The sequence below is a fragment of the Diplodia seriata genome, assembly GCF_021436955.1.
Source record: "Diplodia seriata strain FDS-637 chromosome Unknown scaffold_4, whole genome shotgun sequence".
Lineage (NCBI taxonomy): Eukaryota > Fungi > Ascomycota > Dothideomycetes > Botryosphaeriales > Botryosphaeriaceae > Diplodia > Diplodia seriata.
The window spans coordinates 777,107-788,190 of record NW_027117311.1 but is presented as its reverse complement, the minus strand read 5'-3'; the positions used below and the strand labels follow the sequence as shown (position 1 = coordinate 788,190).

The following is an 11,084-nucleotide window of genomic DNA, read 5'->3' as shown; positions in this document are numbered from 1 at the left end:
GAACTCCTCCATTGCTACATGGCAAGAGAAGGTGGCTACCAAGAACTACCCCCTTGCCGTGTGTTCTGAAAAGCGCTCTCGCTATGCTATGTAATTTCCTTTCAAAAACGAATAAAGTTTCGCGCGATGACCATAACTTCGAACGAGAGATTCTTTACTTCCCTCGATCCGAAGGAACCAAAAAAACAGAAGTGAGGAGGAAGGTAACAAAACGGGGGAAAGAAAGTGAAAAGGCCTCAAGAAGACGCGTGAGTGAATTACAGTGGTAGTGACTTGGGAGCTTGAGGATTCTCCCGACAAAGGAAAATTATCGCGCTTTCCGGTCCAATAGAGGAAAGAAAAATTCTTGTCGACGAGTACTCCGCTCTTCACAGGATGAAGATGCGGGAGAGATTAATGAGCAAGCATCGGTTCCATTCGAAAGAACGAACGGAAGCAACGATGCCGCGAAGAAATGGTATGAGTTGAGAGGTCGTTCCCAAGCATGAACAAAAACGAAGAAGAATAACTTCGACTCGTTTACTTGCTCGAGAGGAACTCGACAGCCTAATTAAAACGTGGGTATCAGTCAGGCTATCCCTCTACTCATATCTTGTCTTCACGGCATACCTTGTTAATGTCATAATCGAACTTCTCTAGCGCAGCTAGAGCATCGCCTCTCTGATAGCCCATACCAGTTAGGTTCTTCAGAATCGGGTCGTCATGCTCGGTGCCGGCGCTCAGTGCCCTGGCTAGATGTGGCTTCTCGCTCTCATCACCAGTTGTCGGTTGCTCGGGTGCGCCCAGCATTTGGCTGTTGTCTGCTGTCTGAGGCGCAGTGTTGCCACCGGCTGAAGGCGCTGGCTGGCTATCAGACAGACCTGAGAAGATGGCGTCCCAATCGTGACTGGAGGCGGCACCGCTAGCGGTGGCAGGCTTGGAAGAGGCGAAGCTCTGGGTGAGATGTTCAAAGTCCGAGAATGAGTCTTCAGCATGGTTCTTGCTGGCGTTGTTAGTCGGGGTGGCCTGGCTGGCCATTGTGTTGCTCTTGCTGGCAGCAGGGCTATCGAAGACCGGGTTGAACTCATCCAGACCCTCATGGTGGCTCGAGCCAAACAAGTCATCGTCATCGTGGGCGTTGGTGTCATCCTTGGCTTCAGCAAGATCGTCGAATCCGGCATCGAAATCATCGCCGAAGGATTGCTTGCCGGCCGCCTGGTTCGCGGGCGAAGCCGCCTTGTCCGTGGATGGGTAAGATTGCGCGGAGTGGTAAGCATCTGAAGGCACTGTTGACGAAGGCGTGTTAGCATTCGAGGTCGATCCAGGAGAAAAGGGGCCGGTGGCTGGAGCCTTTCCAGCAGCGCTGGAACCTCCAAAGAGGGTTTGACCAGGGGTGAGCACAGGCGAACTGAAGGTCTTCTCTGGGGATTGCGATCCAGACTGGGCCGTGGGATCCTGACGAGAAGGCAGCAGTCCGCCGAACTCGGGCGGGAAGGAGTCAGATCCTCTGGCACCGCTACGGCTGCCGGTGGTCTGCTCATAGGTAGGGGGTGGCTTTTGGGCGTTGGGAGTGGGAAGGTTGCTAGTGTCGCGGGAGAAAGGATTACCTGAGTCTCCCGTGCCTTCGGGACCGCTTGTGGCCGGCGCCGGAGCTGCTTCATCGCGCTTGGCCTGAGGCGAAGAAGGGGCAAAGTTGTCATCGAAGCCATGTTCGCTGTTACTCTCGCTGTCATCATCATTACCCAGATTCTCAATCGGAGGGAACTCTTGGTTGAACTTGTTTGCCGAACCAACGGATCCGTTAAAGGATGACCCGGTGTTTTGTCTTTCTTGGAATTGCTTGCCGGAACCGAAGCCAGCAAAGGCCGCGTCAAAGTCGGCCTTGGCCGTAGACCCCTGACGCTGGGGCTGAGAGCCGAAGGGGTCAGACCTAGGGAAGCTGAAGCTGCCCTTGCTGCGGTCGCTCATAGCGCTTTGGCCAGTAGCTTCAGGCTGCAGAGGTGTGCTAACTTCAGGGAAGGAACCAGGCATATCGACAGACGTTGAGGGAGGGCCGAAGGACTGGAAAGTATCCTTACGCTCCACACCACTTGCAGACCGAGCAGCGTCACTGACGTGGCTGGCGGCGGGCGAAGAAGTGAAGTTGCGGTTGAAGGGCGGGCCGAACTCGGGCGCGGATGTGTCCTTGGTGGGCTCAGCAGATGCCGAAGGAGAGCCAGGGGCGTTTGTTGGAGTCTCGTTTCCAGCAGTGCCGAATCTGCTGGCCGGCGGAGCAGCCTTGATCGAGGAGCTGAAGGAGCCCTGACGCGCAGCCCCTTCACGAATGGGTAGGATGCTGGAGGAAAATTGGCGAGACTCCGGTGGTGCGGGAGGTTCGCCAACACGCGGCGACTCGTGGTACTGCGAGAGAGGGGGCGAAGTGGAGGGCGTGGGAACGCCTGGCTCGGAGGACTGGACAGACTGCCCGGACGGCGCAGAGAAAGCGGGCACGGTCGTAGGCGCGCTGGGCTGGCCAGAAGAGATCGACGGGCCAAAGAAGTTGTCAAAGCTGGCCTGGCTAGCCTCACGGGAGAATCCGGAAGGAGACATGGTGTTTTCAGCGGGTTGGGGCGACCTTCTGAAGAAGGGATTAGTGCTATGGCTAGCATTCGAGGGCGCAGGGCTTCCAGCGGTAGGGGGGCCGGGAGTTGCTTCTGGACTACGGTTGTAGCTTTCCTGAGCAGCCTTCGTCAGCTCACTCATTTCGTTCTTGAGCTTGTCACGCTCGCCCTCGTTCGTAGCAAGCTGCTTCTTGTTGATAGCGACCATGCCTTTCTGCTGACGCGCGTCCGAACGCATCTTGTCAAGTTGCGGCCGGAGCTGCCCAATTTCGGCGTTGGTTTGGCGGATACGCTCCTTCAAGTTGGCGTTCTCACGCTGGTCGGCATCGAGAGCACTGGCAACTTGTTGGTGCTGGCTTGAGAGATCCTGGTAGGACCCTTCAATCATAGCCATCTCTTGCTGGAGCTTCCTTGTCTCCTGGCGAGAGGCATTCAACCTCTCCTCCAGCTGCTTTACAATCTGAACTTCAGCCTCGTACTGGGCTCTGAACTGAGAGAGGCGCGTCTCCAGATCGCGCTTCTGGGCGCTTGTGGTGTTGAGTTCCGCTTCGGTTGAGGCCTTTCTGTTATGCGTCTCTTGCATTTGTGTTCGCAGAGTGTTGATTTGGTTCGACATGTTTCCGAGTTCAGCGCTCTCGTCTGTAAGTTTCTTGCTCTGTTCCTGGTCGTTGTCGCCGAGCAAATCATCCATCGCTGAGGGTTGTGGAGGCGCCGGACTGCGAGGTTGAGAACCAGAACCACCCGTTCCCTGAGCAGTCAAGGTCTGACCGAAGGATGACGACGGCATGAAAGGCTTGAAGATACTCGCGGGGTTCTGCGGAGTGGGCTGGAAAGTGCCGCGCCCCGGAGATGCGGGAGAAGCCGCTCCGTTTCCGAACGGATCCTTGTTTACACCGAAGTTTGTAGCAGAGCCACCAGTAGACTGCGGCTGCACAGGCGGGGAAGCAGTAAAAGCGTCGAGGCCAAACAGATCTTCTGAAGCAGATTTGGGAGGAGGGACGGCAGGAGCAGCAGGAGCAGGGAATGAAGTGGCGGTGCCGAAAGTGGCAGGAGGTTGAGCCTGGGTCGGAGGCCTGGCATTGCTGCGCAACGAAGGGGGTACCAGAGCAGGCGGCAGAGAGGGTGGCAGAAACTGGACACCAGGCTTAGGCCGCTGCTGGCGGATTAGGTACATAGCAACTGCGAATTCATCCCGGTTGAGCTGGCCTTCAGAGTTTATGTCGGCCAGGTCCCAGATTGCTGCCAAAACCTCCTCTGGCAGCCCGGAATCACTAAAGAAGACAACGGCCTGTTCGCCAGTAATGAAGCCACGACCCTGAGTATCAACCTTGCTGAATAGGTTATCATAAGATGACTTCTCCTGGGGCGTAATCAACCAGTCGTTTCCAGTAGGCTGGGCAGATTGCGGAGGAGTTGCAAACTGCGGCCTTCCGCTCAAAGGGCTTTGTGTACGACCGGTATTCTGACCGCTGAACTGACGTGGAATGGGGCCTTGAGGACCACCGGGAGGGCGGATTGTAGGTCCGCGCCTAGATGCCGCCTCGTAAAGACCTGCAGGAAGAGAGGAAGGCAAGCCCTTCATAGCACCGCTGCTCAGGGACTGTATTAAGTGCATAGCGATAATGAACTCCGTAGTTCCCAGAGCGCCGCGCTGCTCCGTATCCGCAAGGGCCCAGATACGACCAAGAGTCTCATTTGGTAGTCTCGCCTTCTCGAAGATGTTCTTGGCCGTTTCCCCTGTTGCCAGTCAGCATCTCTCCTTGCATAGGTGGAGTTATGGTGTACCTGGAAGAACTCCATTCACCGCGCCCGACTTCTCAAAGAGTGCAGCATACTGTGCGGCGCGCTCGGGTGCCAACGGCGGCACGCGGATGGGACCACTCATCTGGGGCTGGATGGGACCGGGGGCAGCGGGTCCGGAAGGAGGCGAGCTGTCAAACTTGGGCAGCGGGCCAGCTGTTTACGTGTCAGTTTTCGCCTGCAGGTGTGCGGGACGCACTCACGTTGGAAAGCAAGCTCAGGAGTAGGCGCCTTGCCCGCCTGGAAGTGGCCGATGAGACGAAGCACTTGACAGAAGCCAGACGAGGTCAGAAGGCCCCGGTTTTCTGTGTCCGCAATTTGCCATATCTGTGTGGCGCGACATAGCCTCAGTCAGCGGTCATCTGCTCTCGATTGCGGCATGCTTATATGGTGTGGCGCATTGCGGTAGGCGACGGCAGACGCACCTCTCCCAGAATTTGCGGCGGCAGCTTCGTCCGCTCGAAGAACTTTACAGCGACCTCGCCAGTCACGACACCCATCTGCTCAGTGTCGGCCTGGCGGAAGAGCTCGCCGAACACGCGCTTCTCCTCCGGCGTGAGGTTGAGAGGGGTGTCTGTGTGCGCGGCGCCAACAGTCAGCGGGAGGCTCCAGGCAACGATTGGGACGGGAGCGGCTAGCGGCATGCGGGAGGCGTGCGGGAGACTCACTCAGTTCCATGCTTTGCGATGGATCCGTCATGGTGTTCCGCTAGGCTGCCAAACGCGCAGCATGCGATGGGTGGCTGGGGTAGGTTGGGCGGAGCGGCGGGCGTCAGGGTCAGGGTGACGGCTCGTCCGGGGCGGTCGCAAACGGCGGGCGTCGGGGTCTGAGGCGCGGCGCGAGCTGGGGGGGTAGAGCAGCGGGCCGCGGCGACAGCTTGGAGGGTGGGATGGAACAGCAGCGGAGATGCTGTGGTGAGTGGTGAGCAAGGTCCCAAGCTCGGGAGAGGTGCTCGAGGTGTCCCGGCTGCTGGCGCTCGCCATGCACCGCACGGGGCACCGCGAATCGCGGAGCGTGACTTCCCTGGCAACAAATCGTTGGCTGGACGCTGCAGCTGAGCGGAGCTGCAGCAAATCAACCCTCCAATGGCCCGCTCCGCCCGCCCAGCCAATGCAGCCCCCGCCCATGCGTCACGGTCTAGCCGGCTCGTGGCGACAGCAAGCTCGTGGGAAGAGCGGGAGCCTTGCTGGTGCTCGACCCCCAACCCCGTTGCATGCACTGCTGTGTCACCACGCCCGCAGCCCGACGTCAGCGCCGCGAGCAGCCGCATTGTTGGCCGTTAGCCTGTCCGCCAGCCTGGCAGGTGGCAGCGCCGGATTTCCTGCTTGACACTTTGGACCTCACTGCCGGAATACCGTGGGCTGCTGCGGCCAGCTTCGGGCGGCCCACATTGGATATTTGGATGGCCAGGGCTGGCGCGCCGCTTCCACCAACTGCGTGCTCTGCTGCCAGGAGCGCACGACAAAGCCTCGCCCGGCCGGCCGGTCCTGTATATGCTGCGCATTCAAGAAGCCAATGGGAGTGAGACCCGCTGCTCAGCCGTACACGCCATCGGTGCATGTGGTTAACGAGCCGTGCGAACGGATAAGGCCGCGGCGAATTTCCCCACAAGTACTTGTCCCAAGCCCGGCCGATGCCGAGTGTGCCAGCGGGTGCTGCCCTGAGGAGTGGTATCAATGGTAGGATGAATGGAGTGTAGTATACAAGTCCGATCTACTGCGCAGCCGCTCCAAGGCTGCGGAGCCCCTTCCCAAACGCCAGAGACCGTCATGCCCGTATCCATATGCAATCAATGTCCGTATCGTGCGTGCCGATCGTGGGGTGGCCTTTTGTACAAGTCCTCGTTCTTGCAGAATCCCAGTGCCAGACCCGCAGGCTGTTTCGCTCCCCATGCTTTACCCAGCAACCAATCCGTGACGCTTATGACGCGCGTCATCTTATCCCAGTTGCCGCCCTCTTCGACGTGCTCTATCGTGTGCGTAAGAATGCGGCCCTCATCATCAAACTCGAACTTGAATAGCCCAACAAACTCTTCATCGTCCTTCGCGTCACCGCCCAGAAATTCTGTAATCTTGTCAACCTGCTCACTACCAGAGATTCCGCGGTAAAACGCGCCGACGCCTTTACCCTTTGTTTTGCCGCAAGTCTTCCACTTGACGATCAATTTCTCGTGCGCCTTGCCAGACGTGTTACCGCAACCGTTGCGTATCATGCGCTCTGACATGATCTCGAGCCTGACATTCCCTACAACCGGAACCCGTCCCCACGCCACCGGCGCCGTCCATAGTGCCGCCGTGTATGCAATGCGCCCGCTGACGGTGGGCAGGTGAGGGTGCGTGGAGGGAAACAGATGGAGTGTGATATGCGGCGACAGTATTTCCTGTGGTAGCGGAGACGCCAGGAGGGTTGGTAGGCGCTCGTGGAGGGTCCGTATTGCTACATACCGTCAGTGATAGGCAAGGTAACGGCGGTCGTTCCACTGGGCAAGGGCTCACTCTTTCCGAGCTTCAGAGTCCGCTCATCTGGTGGTTTGCCACCCTCACCCTTATGCTCCGGGGGCAGCGGGCTGGGAGTCGATGCGCTGAACCATTCTTCTGTTTCCGTACCCTCAGGCTTTTGTACTTTCGCGAAGCTGCGGATGCCGTGACGGACGGCAGCTGGGACTGCAGCGGATGACGCTCGAGAAGGAAGCCGGTGTGTGCGCGCAAGCCTTAAAGGCGGAATGCACCGCATCAGGCCGGCGGTCATCTGTACGTTTGCGGAGTCATAGATGGTTGGTGCAAGTGGAGTGACGGCAGTGCGGGCGGAGGTAGGGAAGGCGACGGAATCCAAGCGGGTTTTATCGATAAGTAAGGATGCGGACAATGATGCAACGCTGATTCGCCAAAGCTCCATCGGTTCGCTGACACGGAGAATTGCATCAGCCGTACTGTCATCAATATGCTGTTGGAGCGGCACAGAGGAAGCGTCTAGGTCCGACAGATGCTTCGACAACCTTCATGTGCACTCGTCAGCGTTCTTGTCCGGCCTCTGCCCTCGTGACCTCCGTTTATGCTCGATCAAAAGTAAGACAGCGCTGACGGTGGTTACAATAAAGCAGCAAAAGCAGCCGGTCCCGAGCACGGCTGTGAAGGGCATAATAAATAAATGCTGGATAAGCAAGGCGTGGTGGCGATGCAAGGTTACAGAGAAGCAGCTCGCGGATATTGTGGAGTTCAAGGAAAGGGCGGGCCACTAAGGAAGGCGCAACGGGCTCCCACATGAAACTGTCCGAGATCCAAAAGCTCCATGTTGCAAAGGAACGACCCAAGTAAAGTGAAAGAAAAAAAACATCTATTGTTGTCATTCATGCTTGCATTCCTGAACTGAAAGGTGTGCTCGAGTCCAGGAATATTCATGAGAAACCCCAGTAACACCGGGCCAGGCCCAAGACGCATCCCGCTCGAGTCTTCATATCAACATCCCGACCAAAAGAAAGAAAACAAGCCGCTATCATCCCCGGACGAGCTACCCGACTGGCAGCCTAGAAATCACCACCGAAGTCGTCTCCGCCACCGAAGTCGCCGTCGTTACCATCGTCATAACCTTGATCGTAAGCCTGTTCGTCGTGATCATCAATCGCATCCGCTAGCAACATGCCGCCGACAAGGCCGCCGCCGACACCCAACGCTGCCGCACCGCCGGCGCCCAGGCCGCCCTTCTTCGGCTTCTGCTGCACACCGCCGTACGGCATCCCGCCGCCCTGCCCGTAGTAGCCCTGCTGCGGCGCGTACCCGTACTGGCCCTGCGGCGGGCCCTGGTTATATCCTTGCGGCTGCTGGTAGCCGCCGTATTGCTGCTGTTGTTGACCGTAGCCGCCGCCAGGCCTGGAGCCACTCGCTTTGCCGAGCAGCTTCCCCAGGAAGCCGCCGGACTTCTTGCCCCTGCTGTCTTCCGGGCGAGGGGGCAGTTCTTGCGAGCCGTAGCCGGGAGCCTGCTGGCCGTAGCCCGGCGGCTGTTGGTTGTAGCCCGGCGAGGCACTGCTGCCGCCCTGCTGGGCGTAATAGCCGTCCGAGGCGCCGCGCGCACCGCCTCCGGGCATCGGCGAGTGGCCGCCGTGCGCGCGCGCGTCTTCCTCGGCCTGCAGCTGGCGGGCCAACCGCTCGTCTTCGCTGATGTTTTGCCCGCTGCCGCCGTAGCCGCCGCCACCCGGCCCGTACGGGTTGTTGCTACTCAGGCCCGTCTTCTCGGGTCCAAGCGGCCTCGCGTCGCCGCCGTGGCCGTAGCTGGGCGGCGGGCCTGGAGGCGGGGCGCTGCCTTCTGCTTCGTAGGGAGGGTAGATGGGCTCGGTCGGCTTGTCCCATTGCGACTGTTTGGTGTATATGTTGACGTAGAACCATTCTTGGTATTGCGCGTTAAAGACGGCCTTCCAGCCCTCGGGGACCTTGGGCGGAGGTGGGCCCTACGATGATTGCAAGTGTCAGTGCGGATCGACGGCTGTGGTGACGAAGGCTTGACGATACTTGGCGTGCATGAAGCTGCAACGCGCGTGCGATGGCGGGAATGCGGGGCTGGGCTTGGCCGCGCAATCGCGGGATGCGGGGAACAACTTACGACTGGAGGTGCGAAATCGGACATGGTTGTTGCTGAGGAGTGCGAGGTGAGGATAGCAGAGGGTGAAGGAAGCAAGCGTAGGTGGGTGCAACAAAGAGATGGCGACGGTTTTATGGATCGTAAGGTGCCTCTGCCGCAGCGGCGTCGGAGAGTGCTGGAACCGGAGTGCTGCGGCGAGCGGCGGCTGCGGTTGGTCTGGTGCACTACAGCCCCTCTCGCAGCCGATGGCTAGCGCGAAGAATAGCAGAACATGGCGTATCTATGCCTTAGCTCATTCTTAGAGAGAAAAAAAACGTAGGTAGTTGAAGCTATCGTCCGGACGTGTATGTAGAATTTTTAATTCGACATTCTCGTCCGGACGATGGCTTCAACTACCCATGACATGAGCAAAAGACAGATCCACGCTAGCCATCGGCTGCGCGAAGGAGCTGTAGGGTCGCTTGCGTCACAGATGCTGTGGCCATGCTGTGGCTGGGTCAGGGTCTGATGACGCCCATGGAAAGCCCAGAAGTCCCTGGAAAGACGGCTGTGTGGCCACATCACAAATACTTTTGTTTCGCTGCTGTGCGCGCAGCGGGTTACAAAAGATCCGGGGCCTCTGAGCCATCAAGGATGCTGCTCTTCCGACGTGTGCAGTTGAAGCCAACATGCAAACGTAGACGCGAGAATTAAAACTGCGCAAATACGTTGAGACGCCGGGTTCCACTACCCACTACCCACGTGTGAAAGAGTCACTAGCGCGAGATGCGCCACGGTCGGCAGCTTCAAAAGAACCGTCGTATTTACCGCCGATGGCTGTGCAGCCACCAAAGCGTGTATCGTCGGCTCGCGGGGCAACTGTGCGCACCGCCAGCCAAAGTATCGAGCAGAAGACCCCAAAAAACGCCCCGTAATCCCGTGTTCAGCGTGCAGTCATTCCAAAACATCACAAGTCGCACCCAAAGACTCCTGGTCAATCCAACGCCGACAGAGGATCTTCGCCCGGGGGGTCAGACGGGTCCCCCGGACTCGACGGCCCGCTCGCCACGGCGACAGAAGGCGGTGGTATTCGCGGCCACTCGGGGCTCACGACCCAGCCCTCGCACTCTTCTTTGCTGTTGCCGTCGGTGAAGCGCTTCCATCGCTGGGTCAAGGTGCGCGCCTCCGGGTTCGGGGTGATCTTCAACCATGCACCCGCCCCTCTCCCGCCCTGCGTCACAGAGCTGTCTATCGACCCACCGCACGTGTTGCACAGTGCGACGCAGATAGGACTGCTTGGGTTCTCGCCTCGCCAGATGAGCTCGTTGCCCTTGGGGCCGGGATGGTAGATGCGCAGCTCGAGTTCCTCCAACGGAACTTTGGAGCTCTTGGCCAGAGTGGTGAGCGTCAACTGCTTGAGGGCGCTGTTTGCAGCCTTGATGACGGCTTCGTCGATGGGCGGCGGCTGCGTGTACAGGCGCTGCATCCACCGGCATTCAGCCGCGCGTTTCACCTGCTCTTGGGCGTGGGTGGGGTAATAGTAGCCGCTGATATGGACACTTCGGACCAGCCGAATCAGATCCGGACACAGGTGCTGGAAAACGAGCAGGCCGTAGGGGTACGTCAGGTACAGAGACAGCTTCCGTTCCTGGGTGCGCTGGCTCTTGAGGTGCCAGTTCAACTCGTCTCTGATCTGGCGATTCGTCTGGAGCAGAGCGAGCGGAGTAGCGAAGGGCAGGTTGGCGCGATGGCGCGCGAGCGGGTCGCGCTCATCGTCGCCGTCCGCCCCATCGTTGTCGGCGTCTTGGGTGCAGTGGTCGAAGATGGGCGGCTGCTCGAGATGGAGGAAGTCCGGGTCGAAGCGCGGCAGAACGACGGGCTCGTAGTCTGAAGGCAGGCCGGGGATCAGTTCATCCGAGTCGCGGCCGTCATCGCTCTCGTACCCGCTGTCGACGGGCGAGGCGAAGCTGGGCTTGAGGCCGGTGGCGACGGTGACGGATGCGTGGGAGAAGAGGGCGTAGTCGTAGATGAGCAGGCGCAGCTCAACCGGGAGGTCGAGCAGGAGGCATTTGGAGGGTTGTTGTTGCGCGCGCATTGCTGAGGCCTGCTCGGTGTTGGGAGAGGGGCGTGCGGCGGGGGACTGTTGTGAGCAAA

General features: G+C 59.2%; 4 protein-coding genes across 4 annotated transcripts; all 4 read right to left on the bottom strand.

The window, feature by feature from the left end:
- Positions 1-519: 519 nt before the first annotated feature.
- SLS55_004081 (uncharacterized protein) lies at positions 520-5,023 on the bottom strand (the record flags this gene model as incomplete). Its single annotated transcript, XM_066775543.1, has 5 exons — positions 520-546; positions 610-4,316; positions 4,365-4,535; positions 4,583-4,706; positions 4,805-5,023. 5 exons carry the CDS (start codon positions 5,021-5,023, stop codon positions 520-522), a joined length of 4,248 nt encoding a protein of 1,415 aa, XP_066633424.1.
- A 1,145-nt stretch (positions 5,024-6,168) lies between these two features.
- SLS55_004080 (uncharacterized protein) lies at positions 6,169-7,112 on the bottom strand (the record flags this gene model as incomplete). The annotated part of the gene is made up of 2 exons (XM_066775542.1): positions 6,169-6,691; positions 7,108-7,112. The coding sequence occupies 2 exons, from the start codon at positions 7,110-7,112 to the stop codon at positions 6,169-6,171; spliced, it is 528 nt and encodes a 175-aa protein (XP_066633423.1).
- A 790-nt stretch (positions 7,113-7,902) lies between these two features.
- On the bottom strand, positions 7,903-8,996 carry SLS55_004079 (uncharacterized protein; the record flags this gene model as incomplete). Its single annotated transcript, XM_066775541.1, has 2 exons — positions 7,903-8,820; positions 8,973-8,996. 2 exons carry the CDS (start codon positions 8,994-8,996, stop codon positions 7,903-7,905), a joined length of 942 nt encoding a protein of 313 aa, XP_066633422.1.
- A 928-nt stretch (positions 8,997-9,924) lies between these two features.
- Positions 9,925-11,025, bottom strand: SLS55_004078 (uncharacterized protein; the record flags this gene model as incomplete). Its single annotated transcript, XM_066775540.1, has 1 exon — positions 9,925-11,025. One exon carries the CDS (start codon positions 11,023-11,025, stop codon positions 9,925-9,927), a length of 1,101 nt encoding a protein of 366 aa, XP_066633421.1.
- Positions 11,026-11,084: the final 59 nt, after the last annotated feature.